Source organism: Aspergillus brunneoviolaceus, assembly GCF_003184695.1.
Source record: "Aspergillus brunneoviolaceus CBS 621.78 unplaced genomic scaffold BO95scaffold_31, whole genome shotgun sequence".
In the NCBI taxonomy this organism is placed as follows: Eukaryota; Fungi; Ascomycota; class Eurotiomycetes; order Eurotiales; family Aspergillaceae; genus Aspergillus; species Aspergillus brunneoviolaceus.
The window spans coordinates 84,951-110,356 of record NW_020290761.1 but is presented as its reverse complement, the minus strand read 5'-3'; the positions used below and the strand labels follow the sequence as shown (position 1 = coordinate 110,356).

At 52.0% G+C, this 25,406-nt stretch overlaps 6 protein-coding genes across 6 annotated transcripts; 3 read left to right on the top strand and 3 right to left on the bottom strand.

Moving 5' to 3' along the window:
• Positions 1-4,998: 4,998 nt before the first annotated feature.
• On the top strand, positions 4,999-5,741 carry BO95DRAFT_121852 (uncharacterized protein). The gene is made up of 2 exons (XM_025580453.1): positions 4,999-5,261; positions 5,316-5,741. Exons 1-2 carry the CDS (start codon positions 5,160-5,162, stop codon positions 5,607-5,609), a joined length of 396 nt encoding a protein of 131 aa, XP_025442550.1. The 5' UTR covers positions 4,999-5,159; the 3' UTR covers positions 5,610-5,741.
• Positions 5,742-6,669: 928 nt separating this feature from the next.
• On the top strand, positions 6,670-8,263 carry BO95DRAFT_514139 (C2H2 finger domain protein; the record flags this gene model as incomplete). The annotated part of the gene is made up of 5 exons (XM_025591657.1): positions 6,670-6,795; positions 6,854-6,879; positions 6,938-7,045; positions 7,102-7,651; positions 7,707-8,263. 5 exons carry the CDS (start codon positions 6,670-6,672, stop codon positions 7,824-7,826), a joined length of 930 nt encoding a protein of 309 aa, XP_025442549.1. The 3' UTR covers positions 7,827-8,263.
• Positions 8,264-9,190: 927 nt separating this feature from the next.
• Positions 9,191-10,669, bottom strand: BO95DRAFT_388407 (uncharacterized protein; the record flags this gene model as incomplete). The annotated part of the gene is made up of 3 exons (XM_025583557.1): positions 9,191-9,956; positions 10,019-10,337; positions 10,407-10,669. The coding sequence occupies 3 exons, from the start codon at positions 10,667-10,669 to the stop codon at positions 9,219-9,221; spliced, it is 1,320 nt and encodes a 439-aa protein (XP_025442548.1). The 3' UTR covers positions 9,191-9,218.
• A 1,041-nt stretch (positions 10,670-11,710) lies between these two features.
• Positions 11,711-13,755, top strand: BO95DRAFT_362234 (gamma-glutamyltransferase family protein; the record flags this gene model as incomplete). The annotated part of the gene is made up of 4 exons (XM_025582572.1): positions 11,711-11,875; positions 11,933-11,951; positions 12,016-12,365; positions 12,469-13,755. The coding sequence occupies 4 exons, from the start codon at positions 11,711-11,713 to the stop codon at positions 13,753-13,755; spliced, it is 1,821 nt and encodes a 606-aa protein (XP_025442547.1).
• Positions 13,756-13,865: 110 nt separating this feature from the next.
• BO95DRAFT_495817 (PE repeat family protein) lies at positions 13,866-18,559 on the bottom strand (the record flags this gene model as incomplete). Its single annotated transcript, XM_025590847.1, has 3 exons — positions 13,866-18,032; positions 18,114-18,303; positions 18,359-18,559. 3 exons carry the CDS (start codon positions 18,557-18,559, stop codon positions 14,260-14,262), a joined length of 4,164 nt encoding a protein of 1,387 aa, XP_025442546.1. The 3' UTR covers positions 13,866-14,259.
• Positions 18,560-22,758: 4,199 nt separating this feature from the next.
• On the bottom strand, positions 22,759-24,603 carry BO95DRAFT_362347 (MFS transporter; the record flags this gene model as incomplete). The annotated part of the gene is made up of 3 exons (XM_025582576.1): positions 22,759-23,055; positions 23,153-24,159; positions 24,222-24,603. The coding sequence occupies 3 exons, from the start codon at positions 24,601-24,603 to the stop codon at positions 22,759-22,761; spliced, it is 1,686 nt and encodes a 561-aa protein (XP_025442545.1).
• Between the last annotated feature and the right edge of the window lie 803 nt (positions 24,604-25,406).

Below are 25,406 nucleotides of genomic sequence, written 5' to 3'. Positions count from 1 at the left end.
AACAATGGAACAGGATCATTTTGCAGTCGGCTAAGGGCTCCAAACTGTAAATCCTCCAGGAGCCTCCTTAGACAGTCCCATCTTTTTGTGGACTTCCATGGACTCTGTCGTCTGAACAACATGGCGATGCTAAGAAAGTTAACAGACAACAAGGCCACGGGCATGGCGGATACCGGGGCAGTTTCTGGCTCCGGCGGTACGAGGACCCCCGCCGCTGACGGAGCCCACTGCCCTGCCGAGCCTCCGATCCATTTTCCTATTTTCCTTATTCTCCAGGCCCCAGTAGGCTCCAGGCTGTAGCTACTAACTAACTTAGTAGCTAGTAACTAACTGAGCAACTCAAGTCCACCACTGCAGGTCCACGGTCCACGGTCCAAGGTGCTCGAGAAGTGTTCCTGATTAGGCAGAAATATATCGAGATGCCCTGAGTAGTAAGTTGTAAGTTAGTCCAACAATGGCTTGCAGGTTGCACGTGTGCAAGGGAGTTCCAGTTGTCTTACAGTCTCACGGTTTCAGTGTCTGCAACGATTGGCCAGTCAATGTTCTCGCTAGGACTTCTGCAAAAGGAATGACTCGCGAAAGGGGGTTAGACTGTCAGTGTTGGTGTTAGTGAACAAAGTGAGGTGTTGCCCGCGGCGTTTGGATTACACCACAACGTTCCGGGCCGGTTTAGCCTGGGACTAGGGCCGTGAGCAACCAATCTATTGCCTGGTTGAGTGTAGTCAACAGAAAGGCACATGACAGTGCCATGACTGCCCGCCCATGACAGGGCCTCGATCAATCGGTGGAAGGGGGGAAGGAGATTACCGCTTAGTACGTGGAGTTCTAAGGACAGAATGTGGTTAGTCCGGTAACACCCACTGACGTCCAGCTCGGCCGTGGCCTCCGAGTCAATAATACGTACCCGTCTGCACCATTATTCTTACCACCTACGGAGTAAGCTAATCAATCAATCCAATCCATGAAATTAGCAAACGATGTATCGCCAAATTACGAGGCAGGTCTTTATTGAGGAATGAAGCATTAAAGGCTAGGAGAAACTCGGCCGTAATACTGACCCTCTGCAGTCAAGTTAATTAGGTGGGTTCTGAGACCTTTTAATCATACTTTGATTACCTTTGAATTCCGATGCAACCCTCCTCTACACCTAGGCCAGTCGTTCTTGTCCCTCCTTGTTTCCCCACAGGAAGGCCACGTTGTTGCTGACCACCGCTACCTTTTTGTGCCGCACAGGACCGGGATGTGCCGCCCAGTGAGCACGATGCCCTATGCCTATGGTTATAATTAGTGTCAAGCCTGCTTCGACTTCTTGGCACCTTCGCTGCATGGACAGCACAAGACATACTCTACCGTCAACCATCTTACTTTGCAGCTGTGGTGTAGGAACCCGGGCTGCGCAGCCCCAAAGTCAGACTTCTAAACACGGGATGCATTAGTTGGAAACCCGGGAGAAGGCGACAAGAAGAGAAGTAGAAAAGGAGGGCATACCTATGACTACATCCAGACAGACACAATAATACCTAGCGTCTTTTAACTCCTCCTCACTGGTGTAATTCCCCTCTCCTGGGCCCCATTGCCACGCCTTGAAGGATCGTGATCCCGGCATGGGGTCCCCGCCACGTGAAGAAGACTTTCTAGCGCGGACAGAAAGATTACCTATTATCTCTTGGAGCAGTGATGAAATGGCTGGATGATGGTGTCATACCCATGCACTCGGTTCCCCCAATTTCCGGGGCCTGAGGCACTCTCCCATTGAATCAGGTTTCTACTAGGTGCTAGGTAGCTAAGCCGCTTCCTTGATCGGTTAGCTACATTCTCCGTTTTCATGCGACGTATTTGTCAACCACGTACCGAGTACTCTCTCTACCCAGGGTGATTTTTCTTCCCAATTCCGAACTAATGCAGTCTACTGTAAGATCGAGTCAATCTCGGAAACAACAGCGGCTCTCATTGAGCAGCAGCAGCAGCAGCAGCAGCACCACCACCATTGAATCCCGTCTTTGCTGGGACATGACATTCCCGCCGCCAATTATGGATAACTTGGTAAGTTGGTTGGCCGACTGGTGCTTACTATGGAGCAATGTAGTGTGGCAGCCGCATAGCAACGACGGAGTACTATCGTACCATTGACGGGTCCTTACCAACACGGTCGCCAGGAACATAGGGATCCGTATTTTTCGATAATTCCTTAGTGATTCTCATGCCTTCCCCGCTTCCCGGAAGATCGATCCCCGTCGTTTCAGGTCTAGTACCGAATCTCTGGTGTCACCGCTGATAATCATTGTTTCAATCATTCGTTCGTGGTGCTTTGTGCTTGTTATCTGACCCGGATTGTCGTTGGTCAGGGAAGAAAATGCACCTTGTCGTCGACTAATCATTTAGCCTGAGGCGTACAGCAACCAAGAGTAAGCACATTGTTCTGGAAGCACAAGGCTCAATCGGGCGGTACGAGGTGCGTGCAGTCGATTTTCACTATGAAACAAGCTAGAAGGTCAGTTGGATTCACAAAGACCAGAGGGTGGCAGGGGTTGCTGTCTATGCTCACGTTGAGCGCATCATTTCCTTGAGGGGAAAAGGAAAGGGATGGTGATGAGCCTACAAGCATGCCCCACTGGCTACAGGGCTGGACGCCCTTGTCGCCACGCTAGATGTCATTGTATACTTCGACGCTACTAAGCCACCTACCTCCGGTGTAACTGTGCATGAATGTGCCTGCCACATTGTTATGAAGTGCTTGCCGTGGTAGTCTCCAAGTATCGAAGCGTCGAACGATTGACATTCCGAATTCTCACATACCCTGACCCCCTAGAAACAGAATCAGACTAAGATGGGGCTGCTGACTTTTATACGATTTCCTGTATCGAGTCATTACCACCCAGGGTCTCTGCTGCGTGATGATATTGAAACTGAATCAGTTCACACAGACCACCTTGGTCGATTTGCAGTACTTCCAGACCGAATATCCTATTTATTTTCAGGGAGCAGTCTAAGGAACTCTATTCTTCGTCAGGCGTCCAGCTTGTATGGTAATTATCGCCGCCGTAACAATGATTCTTCAGACTCCAGTTGCTAAGTCTTCCTCCCGTTGTCTGCAGGCCCCGATAAGGGCTCTGACCACAGGTTTCATCAAATCACAGGACGTGACGAAGGCGTGTGTGGTCGTGCCCCCCTCCCCCTTAACAGAGACCAGGAAATCTTGCTTGGCAGATAATACTTTCATAACGGGCAGCAATATAAGGTAACCGACAGAAACACGCCGATCGTCCTACACGTGGTTGTGTGACCTCAGCTGGTCTTTCTCCCTTGCCTGATCCCTCTATAATGAATGTTTCTATATGCCCGAACGGGTGGTTCTCCATCGCTCCTTCGCAGCCCTTGCAATCATGACACATTCAACGGTGCCAAGTGTCGTCAAGGATTTTTCTTTTACTTGATATGGTCTTATGGCGGACAAATCCATTAACCTCATTAACCCAGAAGAGGACATCTTGACTCAAGCCAACGACCGCCTATGCTATGACAGCGGTAAACCCTGAGTTTTGCTTGGACGACTAGCGGGCTAATCCGACCCTACGCCAGTAAGAAGCAATCAAGAGGGACCCGCAGGCCGCCACTGGCAGTCTGGAGGCTCTTCTGGTACTGTAAATAACCATGGTCAACCTGTTTCTTTAACACGATGCCGCAATTTCTATGGTCAGCAATGGGATTGCTTGAAAGAACCAGAGTATTCTACAGTGCGTAGTTGATTCATGTAGCCATGCAAGCCCTTTACCCAGGCCTTCTCGGCCAATCGCAGTCTGAATGGAAAGCAGGCCAGTGGGCGAATGCTAGAGCCGCTTAATTGCAGTGACTGGATATAAACTCCCAAAAGAGGTGAGTGGATATTCAGGTAGTGGCTCCACTTGGTTCAATTGGTTCCAGTTGGCTCGGGATGGGGGGATCCATCTTGGCTGGAGTGGTCCGTGGAGCTTCTGTTTACCTACGTTTCTAGGCCTTTTGAGTCTTGACCTTAGCTCTACTATGGAGTCGTCTAGTCTAATCGACCATCCTGGCACCCTCAGTCATTTAGCCTAGGGCGGATAGCAATCTCCATTCTCCAGTCTTCATGGTGGAGCCCCTGAGGCTTGGACGGAAAGCCTGAACCTGATTGCTACGGGGAGGGCCGGACAATGAGCGAGAGCCTCCATGAGTCGTTTCCCATTCAGCACGCTAAGCAGAGGGGGGGTAAAAGTGGAGATATCTCTTCTCACCCCCTCCCCAACCTCAGCCATGACAGTAAAAGTACTGTACCTAAGAGGCGCTTAACACTAGTTCACGCGAGCACACCAATGAGAAGACTCAAATCCCCAACATTCTTCCTAACTGTTGATTCGATTTCTGTGACTGTCTCTTCTTCAACTCCCACTCTCCTAACAACCACCACCTAACGCCCCTCCCCCCCCTCCTCCTCCATTGATCTTGCAAGAATTTTGCTCCTTATCGTCGATATCCTGACCTCTCCTAGCCGCTAAGATCAGTTTGATCCGCTGAAAACCCCTGTCACGCGCGAGACATTCACATGGTCGTAAGCCCTAAACCACCCATTATTCAGCATTGCAGTTCTCTGCATAGAATTAGTACTGTACTTAGTACTTACTGTATTGTACCTTTCGATCTAGAGGTAGACACACAGGCGCAGAGCCGCGTGGGTTGGCAGCAAAGACATGAGGCCCGGTTAATCAATCCGAAGTCCTGTATGGCATGAGGGGTGGGTGGATAGATGGCTTGAAGTTCATATTGATTGATGTTTAATATGTCTTTTATTATCCTATTGCCCGCATTCTGCGAGTAGGAATATTATTCTGTGAACTATATCCTTCCTCTTCCGGGAGATAGATTGGCCCATCCATCCATGATCCATCCAGACAATTCTCGATCGGAAGGTCTGTTTTTCCCTGGATCCTCACCTCCCCCCCACTTTCCCCCCTCCCCTCTCTCCTCCCCGTCGCCTCGTGGCGGCGGGAGACGATGAGGATGGTGATGACAATGGAGGGAGATGGGGACGAGCCAACAGGTGCAACTTCCACCAAGTGATTGATTGACTGAAGCGCTGTGAACCGGGCGGTGGTGGGTGTGTGGTACGAGCTGCATACCGGCATCGTAATCTATCTCATGATGGCATGGTCTATTTGTTCCCCCTTTCCTTTTTTCCTCCCTATCCTCGTCTTCTCTTCTCTCCCAATCCCTGCAGTGCGCCTCAGCCGCAGACTTGGAAGGTGTTGGTCTGTTACCGGCTGCAATTTGCTGCTGTTGTTGTCATGACTAACTAACGGCAGATGAGACAATACATATTATTTGTCAACTATTCAGTAGTTCCTTTTTTTTTTTTCTTAACTCTCTGCAGTGATGTTGATTATTCTCCGTATTGTCCAGTACATTGCCTTTCTCCCCCAGTCCCATTATTCTGTCTCTCCTTTTCTCTTGGAGTTGATATCTCCATTTCAATTTATGTACTACTTGTCGTATCGAGTCCACTTTCTTATCGCCCGTCGCCCGTTTCAATCCTTCCTTCCCCGTCTCCCGCACCGTTAATCATGTGTATTTCGATTGAAATTAGGGAATTGATCTGATCCTTTTGACTTTGGAAAATGAGGATGGGTCGATCCCGCCGAAAGTGGTTACCCACTCGTGCTGTCCCCAGCAAGCCAACATAGCCATGGTGGCTAACCCAGTATGATCACCCTGCAGAGAATGATCATCAAGAACTGCTTTTCTGCTCGCTTACCTCTGACTACTCGGGACTAGCCATTGATGCTGGTTACATTGGTCAAATATTCTCGTGAAAATCCGCATTTTCGTATTATTCTCGATCGTTTTGGGTCTGGATTTTTGGGATGTATACACATATTACTTTGATTTTTTTTATTAATTCTGATTCTTTTTTTATTCCCATCAAATATCTTATTTTTTTTTTTTTTTTTCTAAATTTGAATTATTCTTTTATTTTCCGAACTGTCTTTCCCTCCCCTCTCCCCCAAGTTACCCGGCGATCTTTCGGTACCGTATGTGGTAGGTGAGAGGTAGACTTAGCCGCATTGGGAGAATCTTCTATATCTCCATCATCTCTCTGCATGTAACTATTCTCACTACCCTTCTCCCGGCCCTCTTCTAAGCCTTCCTTCTCCTCGTTCTCCATACCAGTTCGTTTCAGATCTTCACTTTTCTTTTTCTAATTCCGCATCTCACTGCCTCCCTCTTGATTTGCAGATGCGAGGCATTTTCCCGTCATCATCATCATCATCATAATCATCTACATCAAATCAATCAGCTCCTGATCTCACTCACCCATGCTTCTGGCCCGTTCCCCAATTTTGCTAGTATAGCTGCATCACAGCCCACCTTGCTCACGACCCCCAATCTCCACACCCATAGCTCACCTCCCGTTCCTGACAAGTCTGGGTCTGTTACAGAATGACCAGGGGATCATCTCCTTCAGGAACCAGAACTATATCTTCGACCCAGTCGCCGGCAGATTTCCTGTCTATCCTCACCTCTCCACACGACTCTATAAAGTCAATTACTCCTACACATCTCAAACACCAACAGCAACAGGAACAACCACTTCCTACCAACTCTTCTTCTATCACTCATACTACAACATCAATTGCTGGCCAGCAACATACAGTCACCATGCGCCGAAGCACTGCCCAATCGGAGATTCCTCTCCCCATCACATACACCCCAACGACGCATCGCATTAGCAAAGCGAAGAAGGGCAAACGCGTTCACGCCTGCGAGTATCCAGGGTGCAACAAAGTCAGTAGACATGAATTTTCAGTCAATATAGAATTCTCGACTAACATTCAAATTCAAGGTTTTCACCAGAGCAGAGCATAGAAGGTACTTGATGGCAATGTACCCGGTTCGACTCTTTCACGTGCTAATTTGCTTTGTGTAGACGGCATGAGTTGAACCACAACCCCGAGGCACTGTTTCGATGCGCCCACCTCAACTGCAAGAAAGCATTCCACCGTCCCGACTTGCTTTCCCGCCACATGGAAAGACAGTGAGTGACCTTCCATGCTAAATGTCACTGCCTGGCCGCTAATGCAAAACCCCCAGTGAGCTCGAGGCCCAGATGGACCACACCGCACAATGGCAGCGTCAGAACCGCACCTCTGTAATGCCCGAGGCCTATGTGCCCAAGTGTGCACCCGTCAACGCCCACCCGACTCCCTATCTCACCGTCTCCCAGCCCCAGAATGCCATGTCCGTAGGATCGCTCGTCGGGCCGGCTATCCACCCCAATTTCGCCAGCGATTGCAACTTGATGTGGAATGGAGTTGATTTGCAGTCGGCACCCCACACCCCGTTGTACCAGGGCCCTCACATTCACGAGTCGATCGAGGACAGTCGCTTCTACGCTACCCCGGACACATGCCCCTCTCCCGTCTCGGATGGCTCGCTCTCAGTTCACTCTTACGCTCGATCTTCCGTGGTGTCCACGCCTATGACCACAGTCGAACCCTACCCCGAGAGCATTATTGAGCACGACTTGACATCATCGCCTATTTCCATGCAATCGCGGATGGGCTGCTGGGACCAGCAGGACATCAGCCTGCCATCCATGAGCATGATGCCCATGCCCCTCACCGAAGGTCTTCTTCAACCAGTACGTTGTATCAAGCTTTACTTCGAAACCTTTCCGACTAACACCGGCCTGACAGTCCCTTCAATGCGCCTACTCCTCGCCGAGCTGGTCAACACATAGCCTGGGTTATGACGAGCATGTGCTACCACCCGCCGCCTTTCCCGCCAACATGGGCTGGAAGTCATGGACGATGTGAAAGCGCGCACGAGAAGCACGAAGTAACGACCACGATCCATTAGACCTCATCCTCGCCGGATCCTCAATAAGTAGGGGCTTATCAGCCATGCTTTGGAGGGGAAGATCGATTCAGCTTATAATCGAAATGTCTAATACGCAATCGACGCAGCGGACGCGGCTAATCTTACAATTCGAATTGGGAAAACAGAACGCGCAAAACAGAAAACCACCTCAAAATAAAGAGGGAACAGGAAAAAGCAACATCCACCCCATCAATTTCGAAACATCCATCCTGCAAAGGCTTCCAAAAGTTTCTTTCGTCGGAGAGAGGATTACACAAAATACTACACCCCACCCTCCGAACTCGGGAAGGAGCTACCCTGTCTCCTTCTCCACCCACCTACCATCAGAGCTGCCTTTATTAGACTCGCGTCGGCTTATAAAGTTACTGCACAGCATCTCCTTTGTCTCAATTTCCATTTTCTCATGCATGGTTTTTTTTTCTCTTCTTCTTATTTACCACTTCTCTATATACCCATTTTTGTGCAAGGAACTTGATTTTTTACTTTGTGACCCGCAATCTGTTTCCCGATCTATTTCCTATGTCGATCAATGTTTTTCTCTGACGCCTTATTGAGTTATGCTATATCAAGTCTACATGCGCGGCGGTGTTCGATGTTCTTCTCTCTCGGAAATTTGTTTGGGTCTCTCTGGTCTAGGGGCCTGACCAGGCATTTCTTTTTTTTGGTACATGCATTGTTTTGTCTGCTTTGATTCTGCTTCGCTGTTGTTCATCGACAACTGTTTCTCTCCGGTCTGTACAAATACTCTGTATATCTAGCTATAGACTTTCCTATCTGGAATCGTACATATATCTCTCATTGCTTTTCTTCACATTGCTTTGCTTAGAGTATAATCGAGATTCTTGGTAAGCAGTGTTTGCCGAGTTTGATCACTGTTCGTCGATGCGAGTAAGCTGATAGACTGTATGGTCACTTCTGGGGAGGGGGTTTGTGACTGTAGCGATATGTCCTGGCTGGGCTCAAACTTGCAGCAGACGGTGTGCTTGGCTGTGCAGGCTTAGTAGAATAGTCACCATATTCTTGTTCGTAAAGTAGTGGATTTCTCTAAGATATGGCGATTAAGAACCATTCCTCAGTCTATCTTTGACTCAGGCTTCATTGGTGTAGAGATTCAGTGGGGGGAGATCTAGACTTGTAAAACGAGGACGCGGTAGCTTTGCATGAAGCATGTAGCAAAACGTGGTTCGGGCTCTGCTCACCGAATGAAGGCTAAGCGGCAGACACGTGTGTGCTACATCTGGGAAGTGGAATTCCAACTCGATCTACCTACTGATATACTTGTGCCAACAATTCCCCCCCCCCCCCCTCAGCTACTCCAGATCTTAGGACTAATGAATCTCCCCTTTCGCAAGGATGACTCTCCAACACCAGCCGCACCAACTACGATGTTCTCCCTTCTCCTCCCTAGTGAGATACTCTCCTGTTTCCCTCTCATCTTCATGCTCCGCCACACAAGCTCCTACTATAATTCTCTTCTTCGCCTTCTGCTTCACCCTCCCTCCGATCCCGATAATCTCCTGCCGGAAATACCCGGGTTCGTCCCCCTCGCGGTGGTCCCAGCTTTCGATGGTGGTGTGTCTGGGAGGACTATGCGCATGATTCCGATGCTCATAGTAATGACTGTAATCCGGCGAGCTACCCCCGGACGCCTCGTCCGCTTCGCATTCAACCTCGAGCTCAATCTCTTTGGCTGCAAGGCATTGTTCCCCTCGGCCGCACTTGACACCCTGACAGCCCTCGCCGATCCCTGTGCCTAGACCACCAAGATAGGTGCTGTAACGTGTACGCCAGGTCCAGACGCGACGGTAGGTGGTGTCATTGCTGCGGACACGGTGACCACATTGATGGCAGAGCCAGATCGCTTCATAACAATTGCATGGAGTCCGTTGAAACGCAATGGACGTTGGCGTTGGGTTTAGTGCTGATGATTCGTGAGCCATGGCAGACTGAGACGAAGGAGACAATGGATCAATCAAGTCAGTTAACGGGGCTGTCTGGCAGGTTGTGCAGAGACGGCGAATGCGGTTCTTATACATGCTGCTCGAGGGAGGCTTAATGGTGCAATTCTGCAGCGAGCTAACGTTAGTCCGTCAATGTTCAACTTGGAGACGGGAAGGCCTGAGCATACCCGGCACACCACTTTAGAGCATCGACGACACTCAGCAACCATATCTCGAGCGCATTTGGCAACCTTGCCAGTGGTTATTCGGCCCGATGCTCTTGCGTTCTGACTCAATATTTGCAGCACAGACTTGACGCTATCGGGAATTGCTGCTCCGCTGTCGAGCATGTCCGATACGGTCTCGATGTACTCATTCTCGCAGCGTAAAGTCTGTTTGATCAACAGCGAGCGGTATGGGGCCAGATTTGCGTGGAACTGGCGGCAGGTCTGGGAGAGGGCATGCAAGGTGTTCAGGTCGACTGCTCGAGCAATTTCCTTTATGATCCTGGATGGTGAGTCAGCACAACATCAGGAACCAGACACTTCAGTAGCCTGGCCCAAGAGTATTCCATACGGATAGCAGCTAAGAGCGGCCGAAAAAGCGTTCCGGTTGAGAGCATGCTGTTGATCTTCATGGTTGACTGTATGATACTGTGACGGAGCGGCGGACTGATCATGAGCCGCAGGCACGTTCGTCGATGGATCCGGACCGACTGCCAGCAACTTGGACAAGGTGGGCTTTTGAGGTTCTAAGGAAGGATGCAGGAGTGTATCGGGGACGCCAGGGAAAGTATGCCTGTTGAACGCGTCGTGATCGTAGTCAACGAAGACCACCATTGTGACAATGACGGCAGAGGAACGGATGGTTAAGGAGGCGGGGGATCCACACGGCTCAAGCTCTATTATTCACCGGACAAGAATTCGCACAGTGAGCAGCCGGTTAGCTAAGTATACGTAGACTCTTTGCTTCTGGCAAAGATAGAGCGATCTAGTTATAGCTAAAAAGGGATTTTCTGAGATCCATAAATGTTGGGAGTGGAATGACACGGCTGGGAAAGATCCAGCTCCGTTCTTCGGCGCGGGGCCAGCACGAGCTGGGCAATAGTTGAATAGTAGAAGTGGTTCGTCTCGGCGATCCAGAAGCCGTGGCGGTTCTTTTCTTTTCTTTTTTCCTGGGTCTGATGGGGATGCCAACCGCAAAGAGAGTGAGTGTTTTTATGAAACGTCTAAGGAAAAGAAAGAGGAGAGAAGAGGGTCAGGGTAGAGCAACGGAGATGAAATTGGATGCGATCATATCAGATCCTCCTCGCGCTTTCCATCTTATCATCGCTGCCTCCCCGACCGACTGACAACCCATTCGGGAAGGTCATGCGGCATCACGTGAGACTACAGTTGTTTGCAGACAAGACAAATAATCTCTCTGTGATGCTCATCCATGATAACTCCACCTTTGCACCACTGCACCACTGCACCACTGCATCTGTACTACAAACTGTCGGAGTATTAAAGAGTCATGGCTGTTGCAAGCCACTCACCACACTCCCAGCTAAGTTACACTCCAACTCCAACTCTAACCAGCAGGATGTCCTCCGATAAGATAACGCCATCGCCCTCCGGCAACAGTTGGAGATTCCCCCTCACTCAGTAGTGGGGTAACTTTAGTTATCGTCGTCGTCGCGCTTTCTTCTTATCCTCGGCCGGGCCTATCTACCAATAGCCCTTCAACCAATATTGGAGTCATATCGCTTCCGCTAGCTTCTCCATTCTTCCTTTCCTCCGTATAACTTCGCTTGTTTTCCTCGCCTGCCTCTCCAAAGCCGACTGCCGCCCTTCCTCACCCCGCTCTCTCAATTGAATCAACGATCCCCCGCCTCCACAATGCCACTCAATTCTAAAGCCATCTATTCTCGTCTCAACGCCGACTTTGCCCCTTTTGCCAGTCGACGAAGTACTGTACATAGTACCAAAGGCATTGTGACTTGCACGCAACCTCTAGCTGCAGCTGCAGGTCAGAAAATCCTCAGCAATGGCGGCAACGCTGCTGTATGTCCTCGTCATCGCAAACTCTAACAGACATGCCCCTGCTAATCCTCTAGACAGGACGCCGCAATTGCCGTAGGTCAGTCATTGAATGTCGACGACTTCGTTCTCAAGCGAATACTAACATAGTCAACTGGTCACAGCCGCTGCATTGAACATAACTGAACCCTCTTCCACGGGCATTGGAGGGGACATGTTCTGCCTCTACTACGATGCCAAGACAAAGAAGGTCCATTCTATCAACGGCTCCGGCAGATACCCTGGCAGCGCGACGTTGGAAAAGGTGCGGGAGGATCTCAAATTAGGTCCCGGCGAGTCGGGGAAAATTCCCATGGATAGTGTCCTTGCAGCCACAACCCCTGGAGCTGCTGCAGGGTGGGTGGACACATTCGAGAAGTTCGGGAGTGGGAAGTTGACTTTGGAGGATGTTTTGCGTCCCGCAATTGAACTGGGCGAAGAGGGATTCCCTGTGTCTGAATTGGCCTCTTATTTCGTAAGTCACTCCATATTTGGCAATTTCGGCTTCGAGAGACGTTCTGAGATACGCTCAACCCGCTGTCTGGTCTAGCACCGATGGGACTAACCGTTTTAAATAGTGGCATGAAAGCGAGCACTTAATTCGCGCTGCCTCTCCCAACTTTAGAGAGATGCTCAAATCCGACCCCACGGCTAAAGACGGCTGCCGTAGCCCTCTGCCCGGTGAGATCTTGCGCAACCCAACCCTCGCACAAACATTCCGCTCCCTAGCTGCTCACGGCAAGAAGGGCTTCTACGAGGGTCGCATTGCCGCAGAGATCGTCAAAGTCGTCCAGGACCTGGGAGGCTACATGACACTAGACGACCTGAAGTACCACGCCGAGGTTGGAAGCCAAGAGACGGAGGCCATCTCCCTCAAATTCACGGGACAGGGTATCGTCTCCAAGCAGACTGACGGCACCACCGACGAAACCAATGAGGGCGTCGAGATCTGGGAGCACCCACCGAACGGCCAGGGCATAGTCGCTCTCATGGCCCTGGGCATCCTCGAGGAGCTCGAACGTACCGGCAAGATCCCCATCTTCAGTGAAGCCCAACACAACTCGGCCGAGTACCTTCATGCGCTCATCGAATCCCTCCGGATCGCCTTTGCCGACGCCTCCTGGTGGGTCACCGACCCGGACACCAACAAGATCCCCTCGCAGGACCTCATCTCCAAGGCCTATCTCGCCGAGCGGGCCAAATTGTTCAATCCGGACCGGGCCTCCGACATCATCGACCACGGCAGCCCGGCCCACAACCACTGCGACACGGTCTACTTCTCCGTCACCGACAGCGAGGGCAACGGCATCTCCTTCATCAACAGCAACTACGGCGGCTTCGGCACCTGCATCATCCCCCAGGGCTGCGGGTTCACGCTCCAGAACCGCGGGGCCAACTTCTCGCTCAACCCCGACCACCCGAACGTCCTGGCCCCGCGCAAGCGGTCCTACCACACCATCATCCCGGCCATGGTCACGAACGTCTCGGACGGATCGCTGCATTCCGTGTACGGCGTGATGGGCGGGTTTATGCAACCGCAGGGCCACGTGCAGGTGCTGCTCAACATGCTCGCCTTCGGCTATCACCCCCAGGCGGCGCTGGATTCCCCGCGCATCTGTATCGCGGCGGGCGAGCACATTCCCGGAAAGAGCGTCGACCGCGCGGTCTACGTGGAGGAGGGCATCTCCGAGGCGGCGATCGAGGGCCTGAGGTGTCTGGGCCACGAGGTGAAGGTCTTGGCCGGCTGGAAGAGGGGCATGTTTGGTCGGGGCCAGATCATCCGGTGCCACTATGATGAAGGAAAGCTGATCTACAGTGGTGGAAGTGATCTCAGGGGAGATGGGCTGGCGATTCCGATCTTGTAGTCGCGTATGTACAACCAGGGGCTTCAATGTGTATCACTGTACATCTATAACTACAGTCCGTTACGAGTCTCAACCTCAGTGTAAATTGAAACGATCTCAAAGGATAAATGTTGCTTTTTTGGTAGAAAAAAGAAAACACATTTACAAGGTAACGTGTCTTAACAAAAAGACGAGGAACTGAAAGTAGAAAGTAGAAGTATCGAGATACAATCGGAGTGGATGAAACCCGAAAAGGGGGGAGCTCGCTCATACAAGAGACATGAAGATGAAAAACAATTAACCACAAAAAGTCACGATGCCCCGTTCCCAAATGCTGTACCTATAAATGCAGGCTCAAAATATATGAATCCCAAAAGAAAACAATCAAAGATGGGGGGGAAAGTTACAAGAAAGTAATGTATAGATGCATGGGTTGAACATATGAGACGGTCGGTGATCATCGTGGAATATGAACTCGATGGAGGAAGGGGAGGAGGGAGGGGGAAGGGGAAGAGAGCAATGCACTCAGTGTGCAGCGATGGCGGCTTTGAAGAAGCCTTTCATCTTCGAAGCCCCGCTCGGAGGAGGCGTGGGGTCCCGGCGGTGTCTGTGATGGCGATGGCGAGACGACTCGGTGCTATCGCGCTGCTCGCCGCGATGATGACGCCGCTCGGTTTCTTCTTTCGCTGGCGGTGCCGCCGCCGCCGCCGCCGCCTCGGTCTGTTCGGCCAGCTTGCGAGCCCGGCGAGCCTCGCGGCGAGCACGATCCTCTTCGTCTTCGCGGCGGGAGGACTCGGTGGAGCGCTCACTCGTGCTCTTGCCTTCCTGCGAGGATCGATGACTGTGGGAATGAGTGGTTGAGGGGCGTCGCGAGCGGTCGTAAACATTGGCGGTCGCTTTGGCAGCGTTGACCATCAGAGGCGGTCGGTTGTCGGAGCCATCGGCCATGTATTTGAGGAAGAAGCGAGGCTTCGTGGTCGTGGATTCTGGGATGACGCGAGAGGAGGAGGAGCTGCTCTTGCGATCGCCCTCGTAGCTCTCAGAGTGGTTTGAGCTGCGGTGTCGCGGTCGGCTTGAGCTGCTGTCTTGCTCGCTTATACGACGCTCCATTCTTTCCGATCGCTCAGACCGCTCGTGACGCTCGACTCTCTCAGCCCTCAAAGCCCGTTCGCGCTCCGCTTGCTCCTGTCGCTGTGCTCGTTCCGCTCTCTCGCGCCTTTCAGCTCGCTCAGGCTGCTCAGTACGTAAAGTCCGCTCATGTCGTTCATGTCGTTCAACGCGCTCAGATCTCTCAGGCCGTTCAGCCCGTTCTCGTTCAGCGCGTCTTGCACGCTCGCGTTCATGGGCACGGCGCTCTTTTTCGGCCCTCTCGGCCCTCTCGGCCAAGGCTGCCTTCTGTTTGGCCTTTTCTTCATGCTGTCGTCGGGCTTCCTTCATGGATTCCGCCCATCGACCAGTAAGACCGCTACCGCGTTGACTGTTCTGCCGCTGCATTGATCGATGTCCTTCGGATGAGCTCTTGGAGCGGTCTCGGTCTCGATCCCGCTCCAAGTCGGGAGACCTCTTCTTCTTCCTTCGTGAACTGTGGGCGGCCGCTGCTGCTAACCCTGCCCCTGCCGCTGCCGCACCGGCTGCAGCCAAGGCTTCGCCATCGTGGTCGGCAGAGTCAATATCCTCCGACACATCCGTAGCCAGGGCCTCTTCGGGGACCCCTCTGTCGACACTTGGCTCTTCTGGGGTAGGCTCATATGCAGCAGGCTCCTCAGCAGGAGTAGGTACTTCGGCTGGAGAACGCTCAAGAAGCTCAGGCTCAGAGGGAGAACGTTCGACCAAATCGGGTTCCGCAGGAGCACGTTCTTCGATAAATGCAGATTCTTCAGCGGGCGCAAGTGCAGGCTCTTCGACAGGCGCAACTTCTTCCGCCGCCGGCTCTTCGGCAGGAGCAGGTTCCTCAGCAGCAGGTTCCTCAGCAGCAGGTTCCTCAGGAGCAGAATCTTCTGTAGGCGCTGGCTCCTCAGATACATGTTCTGCAGGACTGACCTCGACAATGACAGGCTCCTCAACAGGTGCGGGCTCCTCTACGGCGGTAGGCTCTTCGACATGCTCTTCAACGGGAGTAGCATCTTCGAGAGCAGGCTCCTCGGGAGTGGCGGGCTCGTCGGCGGGAATAGATCTCTCTAGAGCGGGCTCTTCACTAGCCGCAGGTTCCTCAGTGACGGTTTCTGCTGCAGGCTCTTCAGCAGCTTCCTCGATAACGGCCTCCTCGACAACTTCCTCAACCACGACCTCTTCAGCCTCGACCTCTTCAGCTTCGACCTCTTCAGCCTCGACCTCTTCAGCCTCGACTTCTTCAGCGACAGCTTCCTCAACGACGATCGGTTCATCCGCAGATGCAGGTTCTTCCGGTGCGGGCTCCTCGGCAGCAGGGGTTTCTTCGGCGGCGGGGGCTTCTTCAACGGCGGGAGCTTCCTCAGCGACAATCTCCTTAGCGACAGCTTCAGCAGCAGCTGGTTCCTCAGCGGCGGGAGCTTCCTCAGCAGCGGGGGCTTCCTCAGCAGCGGGGGCTTCCTCAGCAGCGGGGGCTTCCTCAGCAGCGGGGGCTTCCTCAGCAGCGGGGGCTTCCTCAGCAGCGGGGGCTTCCTCAGCAGCGGGGGCTTCCTCAGCAGCAGGGGCTTCCTCAGCAGCAGGGGCTTCCTCAGCAGCAGGGGCTTCCTCAGCAGCAGGGGCTTCCTCAGCAGCAAGGGCTTTCTCGGCGGCTGGTTCTTCAGCGACAACCTCCTTAGCAACAGCTTCTTCGGCAGGAGTTTCTTCTGGAGCAGCAGTCGGTTCTTCAGCCGCAGCCGGTTCCTCAGCAGTGGGAGCTTCTTCAGCAGCAGGAGTCTCAGCAGCGGGCTCTTCAGCTGGAGCAGATTCTTCTACAATAGCCTTATCTTCGGCAGGCGCCGTTTCTTCGGCAGCCACGTCATCGGCTGTTGCAGGCTCCTCAACAGCAGGCTCCTCTTTCGACGCAGCTTCACCTGCAGGGTCTTCCGCAGGTGCAGCTTCGGCCGCCGCCTCTGCCTCCGCGGGTGTTTCCTCGGCCGGCTTTTCGTCCGTGGATTCTTCGACTGCCGCTTCCGTCACTTCTGTAGACTCTTCTGGCGTAGCTGGTGCTTCATCCTGAGCATCTTTTGTTGCATCAGCAGCAGGTTCATCGGCCGCGGTCTCTGCGGCAGGTGCCTCGGCCTCGGCAATGTCTTCGCCTGTACCCTTTTCCTCAACAACTTCTCCTGAAGTAGCTTCTTCGGGCGCATCAGTGGGAGCTGGGGGGCTGGGGTCTGCCTCTGCCTCTGCCTCTGCCACGGGTTCTTGGGTTGCTGCAGGTGACTCAGTCTCTTCTGGAGTGGGACCTGCTTCTTCGGGCGCTTCAACTGGTGCAGATTCTTCTGCCTTTGTAGCGTCCCCCTCAGGTTCGGCGGCAGCTGCATCTGCTGTGACCTCCTCTTTTGTCTCTGCTGGCGCTCCCTCCCCTGCCTGCTCTGCGGCCTCTAGCGCTTCTTCCTTGACGGGCTCGGCCTTTGCCTCCTCCGCAGCCTCCCCTACAACGGCCTCAGTGGTTGAAGGCTCGGCACCGTCAGCAGGAGCTTCTGACTGAGCCTCGGCCACCTTCGGTTCCTCCTCCGGTTTGGCTTCTGTAGCTGAGGTGTCATTAATTGCATCACTATTGTCATTCGCACCTGCATTGTCGTCACCGGGAATATCAGCATTCGTATCGGGCGGGACCTCTTCTGTCGATGGGCCGTCTATATAGGGGTCAGTTGTCGCGTCGAAGTCAACAATGTCAATGTTCAGATCTATGAGGTGTTCTGTACCGACTGCTGGTGTCTCTTCTTCCGCTGTGGTAGCTTCAACCGCCTGCTTTTCGGCTTCGACTTTGTCTTCTTCGGCGGAGGGGTCGCAGGCCGGAAAGTCTTCCTCTAGGTGTAATGTTAGCTGACTTAGTGAACTGATCTTCTTTGTAGGCATACCAGTGCTTGGGGGAGGCTCAGTAGTCTCCTCCGCTGGTGCCGGTGGACTGTCGGCTGCGTCGGGGGCGGCGGGCTCTGGCTCTACGTCTTCGGGTGCGTCCTCTTTGGGTGCGTCATCGGCTGGTGTGGCGTCTTCACCTGCTGGTGTGCTATCGTCCGCGTCCGTTGCGGGTGCATCTGGCGCGGGAGCAGGTGTCTTACTGTCCTCTTTGGGTGCCGCATCGGTGTCGTCGACAGCATCAGCAGCGATTTCGGCGGGCTCGGAAGGTGGTGTGCTTGTCTCAGACGTTTCTGTATGGATACTTAGTAAAACAAGAAAGCAATTGATGGGACATGATAGAGAGGGTGAGGCAAAGGTAGGCCAATACATACCTCCAGAATCGGGCGACGATGAACCATCAGTTGAGGTGCTATCAGATCCTTCTTCCTGGGCAGCACTGTCGGAAGGTTGGCCATCGACGGGTTTGTTGTTCTCCTGGTCCTTAGCCGGGGTCAGACCATCATCGGACGAGGTAGCAGCAACAGAATAATAATGAAATTGCATGGTTTGACGGTCGAAGGTCTGGTAATGACGCTCGAGTGTCTGATGGTACTCAAACTTGGGAAGCTCAGCATACTGGATCGATGGTTGCTCCATTCCCAATCACTTCGGCCACCGTCTCCGGGGCGGGTTCAGCTAGGGAAGAAGCTTGCTCGTTGGAATTTGGATTGTCGTTTATCGGTAGTCGGTTCTTGTTGTTGTTGTTGTTGTTGTTGTTGTTGTTGTTGTTGTTGTTGTTGTTCTTCTTTTTGTTGTTGGTATTCTTCTTCTTACCCATTGCATCGGATCAGTGGCGAGTGTTACTGAGCTATGTTAGACTCCAGCTGACTTTGTGAGGGAGGGAGAGGGGGGTATAAATTTTCATTGAAGAACTATGACATACTCCCGTCGGGTTCTAGATAGGGCGAAAATGGACAAGGGGGGAAGAGACGAATGAACGAAGCACCAAAAATAGGGGCAATGCAAGAAGCACAGGATGTGAAACGGAGGGGGGGACTATGTAAAATGTCAGGTCAAAGGCTCAAAAGCAAACCCTGTTGAATTAGGTTAGAGGGCCTGGAAAGGGCGAGTTGAGTAACCAAAGCGACAAAGGCCCGAATGTACCGATACGCCAACGAGATGAGGGCTTCATTCTGGATTCAATGCGAGGCAACGTATCGTAGCGAATCCACTTCCCGGTGGTATAGAACATTGTTGAGCAATACTTTTCGGGCTTGGGGCTGGGGACGTCATGAACGAACTGCCCAACGGCATCTCTTCTGATTGGACCACGTCTCACGGGCCCAATGGCCCTGGCGGACGGGGACATCGACAGAGGGTCTTTTTCCGGAACCATCACTGGGGCAGGGGGGGAAGCCGGAGGGCTGCCATCTGCAAAAGTCGCAGTAGTGGTGGCGGGGAGTGGGTGCGCCGTGCAGTCCGGATAGAATGCAAGCTGGACAGTCGGGAGATGGGAGATGGGTGGTGCTTCGTTGAGTCCTTAGCGTGGTGGGGGTGGTGCCACAGCTCCATCGGGACCCTCTGATTGTTGTTGTTCCCGAGCCTGGTTAACTCTTTACCTTTTCGTTTTCCTTGATTCTTTTTGCCTTGTCTTTGCTCTCTCACCCGCTTAGTTGATGATCATTTGAGGTCGATCATCAAAGCAGAACTGCAAGTTGATGCAGTTGGAAGGGAGTTTCTCCGTGCGGAGAAGGGAAAAACAAAGCATAGGGTCAACCCGGCAGCTTTAGTTCAGGATGCAGGGTGAACACGGATCGATGCCAGGTTAAGTGATATGACCAGCCAATGAAGGCGACATAAAGTCGTTGCAGGCAAGCAATCGAGGGCGAAGAATAGCAGAAGACGTGAATGACTCCGGTTACTCGGAAATTGATTGACTGCGACCACTGCCAATATCGACCTTCGTACTGGCATTAGCATTAGTGCCTGTGGAAGCAGTTGTGAATTCCTGCCCAACAACTGCGTGGACGGGGCAATAGATTGGATGCATTTCTTTGTATGGAGAGGGGGTCTTTAGAGACTGGGCCCCATGTCAATTCGAGGCGACATGGGATAGGGAATTTGTGTGTACTGTAACTGGGGGTGGTGAAGTGGGTGCATGCGATAACTCATGGCCAGGCCCATTCCCTGATCAGGGCACTCTGTACGGAGTACTGTACACAGAGTATCTCCCGGTATACTTGGGCCATCTGAAGAGGGCGATCGATCATGAGCAGAACACATCACTGTCATCATCTGAGATCATCATCGAGAATTCAGCTGTGAGGGATCTGTTGGGAGACAATGAGTGAAGGCCACATTGCACTGTGCTCTGGTACCTGATAGAGGCACGGCCAACACCTCAGGGGAGGCGATTGTTGTGGCAGCTGTGAGAGAAGGGGAGAGAAGAGGAAGATCCGTCTGAATGCGAATCCCCACCGGCCAAGTCAGCAGTACTGTACCTACTGTACCTAGGTACGGAGTACCTACTTACGAGTAGTTACTGCACCCGCCCGCAGATCACTGGACTGCCTGACCAGGAATAGCGGGCTTGCCTGTTTAGGCTCAGTGCCTGGCCTCGGCCTCAGGCTGTTTCCACTGCATCTTTCCATCTTTCCATCCTTAAGTTCTTGCTACACAACCACACCACCAGGGCACCGCATCAAATGACACGGACCAGGGGTTCGATATTCCCTTTTCTTTTTCCAGCTGACAATTATTCTCCGAATTCTGCAGCATTCTGGCACCCATTGATCTGAGAAATATCCATCTCACGAGCAGGAACAGAAAAATAATGCTCTAGGACTGCCAGACCGTCGTCGCACCCGCAGCGAAGTGAGGCGCGCCGGTCTGCTGTTTTGGCAGCCTGTGAGTGGCCGCCATAGCATCCACCACCACCACTAATCTTCCCCCTCTCCCCCTCGGGGACCCATTGGAATTATTGAGGAGACAGACAACCTCAAAGATTGATTATCTATGCTGAAGATGGAGAAAAGAGAAAACTCGCTAACTAAGCTAGCCTCAATCCAAGTTCGCTCTCGAAAAGTCCGAAACGAAACCAAATTTTCCCCGTACGTAAATCTGTGGGGACTACAGAGTATCGCTGCAGACTTCGCTGCCCACCTTGCGTTGAGCACTGAGTACTGAGTACTGAGCATTTCGTCCTCTCCATCACCAATTTGACAGCTTCTGCACACAAGTCCCTGCTTAGGGCGCTTGGACGAAGCAGAAAAGAGAGGAGTATCATAGTGCATACCACAACAATCTCCCACTCCCCCTCTTGACACGTCCTCCACGTATATCAATTCCAATCAGACAAGACTATCGGGCCTCCCGATGGGCGATGATGGACAAAGTCTCAGAAGCAACGAGGAAGCGCCCCCCTTCCCCCCCCCTACTATCTAGATCTTTCTATGCATCTCATCGGAGGAGGTAAAGGAAGTCACGATCTCATTCTGCTTGCCAGCAAGCGAGAACGGCCAACAAAAAACAATTCCCTCTCCTCCAGTCGCCAACCAGATTTCTTCCAATTCATTCCCCCTTCTTCTGCTGCAGTTGCGCGTGCGTCACCCAACCCACGGCCCAAAAGACTCCCTGCTGTCACACTATACCACTCATTGTGAAAGGCAAGTGTCTTCCAGATCTAATGAGGAGAATCGGCGGGTGGGAGGGAGTGGGGTGGTCAAACGAGGGAGTCGCTGCACCAAATCGTGTTGCAGGAAACGTAGTATGTATATTGCCCTCTCCGTCCCTTACAAACAAAGTGTATGATTGTCCAGTAAGCCAGCCTATCCATTGAGCCGCACAGTGGTCATCCCACCACCACCACCACCACCAAGGAAGGCAAACAAAGACAAAGCAAGAGGGAGGGAGGTCAAATGCAGCGGGCCGAGGAGCCCGGGTTTTGCCTCTTTCCATAGTTACTGTGTAGTAAATCCCCGGTAATTACTACACTGTACGTACTGTACTCAGCGTGGCCAGGGTTATCGTCACGAGATTTAATCCTTGCCGATTATCATCTGGAATTATGAGTAAGATGGCTTTTTTTTTTCCACTGGGCACCTTATGCAAGTTGCCGCTTGGGACCCGAACAAATGATGAAAAATCAGTTCATGCTTCCAAAAGGCTTCAGTTTACATCTACTTCTCTTTTTCTCTCAAGCTTCTTGTCGACAAATCATTATTTCAACCTCGGATTTTCCGCCGCTGCTTTGTCTTCATACTTGCTGCTGTCCTACCTGAGCTTTTATTTTTTTTATTTTAGGCTCGCAAGGAGCAACGCAGAGCGGCTAGGGCAGACCGATAAATGTCCCTACCATTAACTACAGTATGTTGATGGTAAAAATAGTTTCCGAGACGATAGGAGTACTGGGCAATGTCTGACTGCGCTTACATCTCTACCGGTCGTTCAAGCAAGAAGTGTTAAAATAAGGTATCTTTTGGTCGCTGAGCTCGGAAAGGCTATTAGGCTGCTCACATGAAACATGCACTGCACTGTACATGAGGCTGTTGATGATCACCGCCTACCTCTAGCAGCCACTGGCATCACAATCGGGTTCAGCTGCATGCTTGACACCGATGACATCGACTACTTTATTGACAAGCAGATAATACAGTATACTTACAGTCTGACAGTATATGTATTTGAGTCATCTGTATGCCGTCATCACTAACTCTAAAAATAACATAACCATGCGTCGGGTATCATGAAGCTGTGCAAGCTTCCTGGAATATGCTGTGGTGCTCGGCCAGACTGATACCTTTTCTGTGGCGCCGAGGTTTGGGCCTAGACTCAGCTTCACGCAGGGATTCAAACCGAGAATCGAATGCATGCATTGTGATATTTACCTGGGAAAGCCTCCTCTCGACGTCAGATTCTCATGTCAGTGTGTGACAGAGTGCGCCGACAGAAAACCGAGATCTTGACTTGGATACCCAAAGCGACGCCACAGCCCTCGGTCGAGTATAAAAGATGCTCACAGCCTTCGAATATAAGATTTCATTTTCTGAGCGCGTCCATGGATTTCCTCCATCGGGGTCCGTAGATCCTCATCACAAAGAGGACAGAACTGCTCGCAAAAGCGACTAGTCCAAGGATGGTGAAAAGCCACCCATTGCCGATGGCATCTATGATCGGCGCAGTGACCACAGAGCCCACACACGAGAAGATGTTGCGCATGAAATTGTTGAGTGCAACTCCTGCAGATGACTTCTTGGGCATGAACTCGGTCAACATCGTCGTTGCCATACCGAAGATCAGCATGGAGCCGACACCGAAGAAAAAGTTCGCAATCATCTGCCCGGTACAGTTAGTGAGGCTTCAGAATGTGTAAATACAGGGACAACAAGAATTCTTCGATGGTAGTTGACAGCTTTGAGGGCTTGGAACGTACCGGTGCCGGCCAAAACACGCCCCGATCCGCACACCAGCCATACCATATCAGCCCGGCAGGGTAAAGAAAAGCCCCAAGCCAGGCGTTCTCGCGCATGCGGTCTTCAGGATGGTATATCAGCTTGCCATTTTCGTCGTACCGTTTGGCTTTCTTGGCCTCCCGTTGCATGATGCTGTCCATCCAACGGCCCCCGAAGGTACTGGCCACGACGTAACCCAGTGAGTTTGGAATATATAGCAAGCCGACGATGATTGTAGTGAAATTGTACGGGCTACCTCCGAACGTGTGTTCAACGCTAACGTTGAGTACATATAGAGAGCCGAACGTGATGCTGGCATAGTAGACCGTGAGCAGAACCGGGGGATACCGCAGATAGAGAATAATCTTCAGAGGATCCAAGAGTACCATCTTGAGATACTTGAGCCATTTGGTTGTAACGTGAATGACTTGCCGAGATGAGACACGACTCAATTGACGATCTATCGGTTCCTTTTGTTCTTCCTTGAGTTGTCTTACCTGACCAGAGACGGCCAGGGTTTCAGGAAGTGCAAGAAAGATGAGGATGTCAGTGATAGCTCCCCAAACTGCCAAAAACCACAAAGTACTTCTCCACCCCCATCGCTCAGCTAGAGCCCCACCAACAATGGGAGCTATCAATGGCCCGCACAGTGGCCCCAGATAGAAGATGTTCATGGCACGCCCTCTTTCCCTTGGCTCCCAAAGATCGGCAATAGTTCCCGCGCCGACTGCCTGAACCGAGGCAGAAGCACCTCCACTCAGAAGTCGCAAGACAATTAGCATAGCGATTGAGCTAGAGATGGCACACAATGAGTTGAATATGACGAAAAGAGTGAAAGAGACAAGATATATTGTTCGTCGTCCAAGCCTTTCGCTAAACGAAGACCACCACAGTGGAAAGATAGACATGCTAAGCATGTATAATGAGATTGACAGGTTCGTGACGGTAGTCGAGGTACCTAGTTCTTTTGACACCTGAGACAAGGAGGCTTTGCCCAGTGGAGGCACAGGTTAGGATGTGCTTGGTGTCAGGGGACTTGAATAGACTCACGGAAGAAGATCGAGCTGCCCATGGGAGCTGCAGCCCCGGCCACTGCAACTATGAATGTGATGAACCATTTCGTCTTTCGAGGATAGACTTTGGGGTCTACCACCTCCGCCAGCAGCGTAAGCTGCCCAAAGAGCCCCCTACGCTCCAGTCGGGGTACCACAACTGGCTCCTCTTGCTCTTCGTCAGAAGTGTGAGTCGAAGAAGCACGGTCTTCCTCATCTTTACCTTCTATCACCGGAGAGCTGTCGGCTTTCTGAGGCGCAGGCTTATCGTCAATGTGTGTCTCGATGATATTTTTGGACGATACGACGTCGCGGTGAGTCTCGCTGGTAACCGCAGGGCTTTCGACCTCGTCTTTGTGAATGCTCTTGTCTGCCGCCATTACCCATAGAGACATTTAGAGCGGAAATGGGTGGTTTATTGACATCCGAGCACAACCTCTCAGAGATGCGAGTAGCGATGTACGGCTTAGCGAGCAGCGAAGCTATTTATACTGGCTTGTCTGATTCTTCCCTGGATCTTAATGAAAGGCAGGGCGAGAATTATGTTCTAATGCCAGGATGGAAGATAACAGAGACGAAAAGGCCGAGCAAGCGAAGAGAATCACGCATGCGGCCTTCAGTGGGGATAGTGTGACTAGAACTTGAGTTGAAATGATGCCTGGCTGATATGTTGAAGCTCGCTGGCCATTGTCGAGCTGCGTAAGAGTAGATCTTTGTATTAAATATGCATGGCCGATAAGGGAAGACGAGAAGAAGCAAAAGGAATATTGTACAGAAATAGTTTTGGGAACAACGGGGAAAAACCTGAAAGACTTTAGAGGAGGAGGAGGAGGAGGAGGAGGTGTTGGTCGGTTAGTCTCTTCCAATTGTTGTGCACTCCATATCTCGCATGGGTCCCAAACAGGCAGGCGATGGCCTTCGCCGTCGTCGCCCGCGTGGACCCTCCCTCTTCCCCCCACTTTACTTTCCTTTCTTCTTTCCAAGGGATCCATCGTTATCGATTTGCCGATTGTGTATTCATCACTGGGATTCCGAATGAGTCCAACAAAGTCTACAGTACGAGTATGTAGCAACAGTGAGCTAACCATCCCATTCCGCAAATCAAGTCCTAATCTAGTAGGGCCAGGCAAGCCAAGGGCCGATGCCGTTCCATCCGAGGGCTCCAGTCGGAAGGCTTGATGAG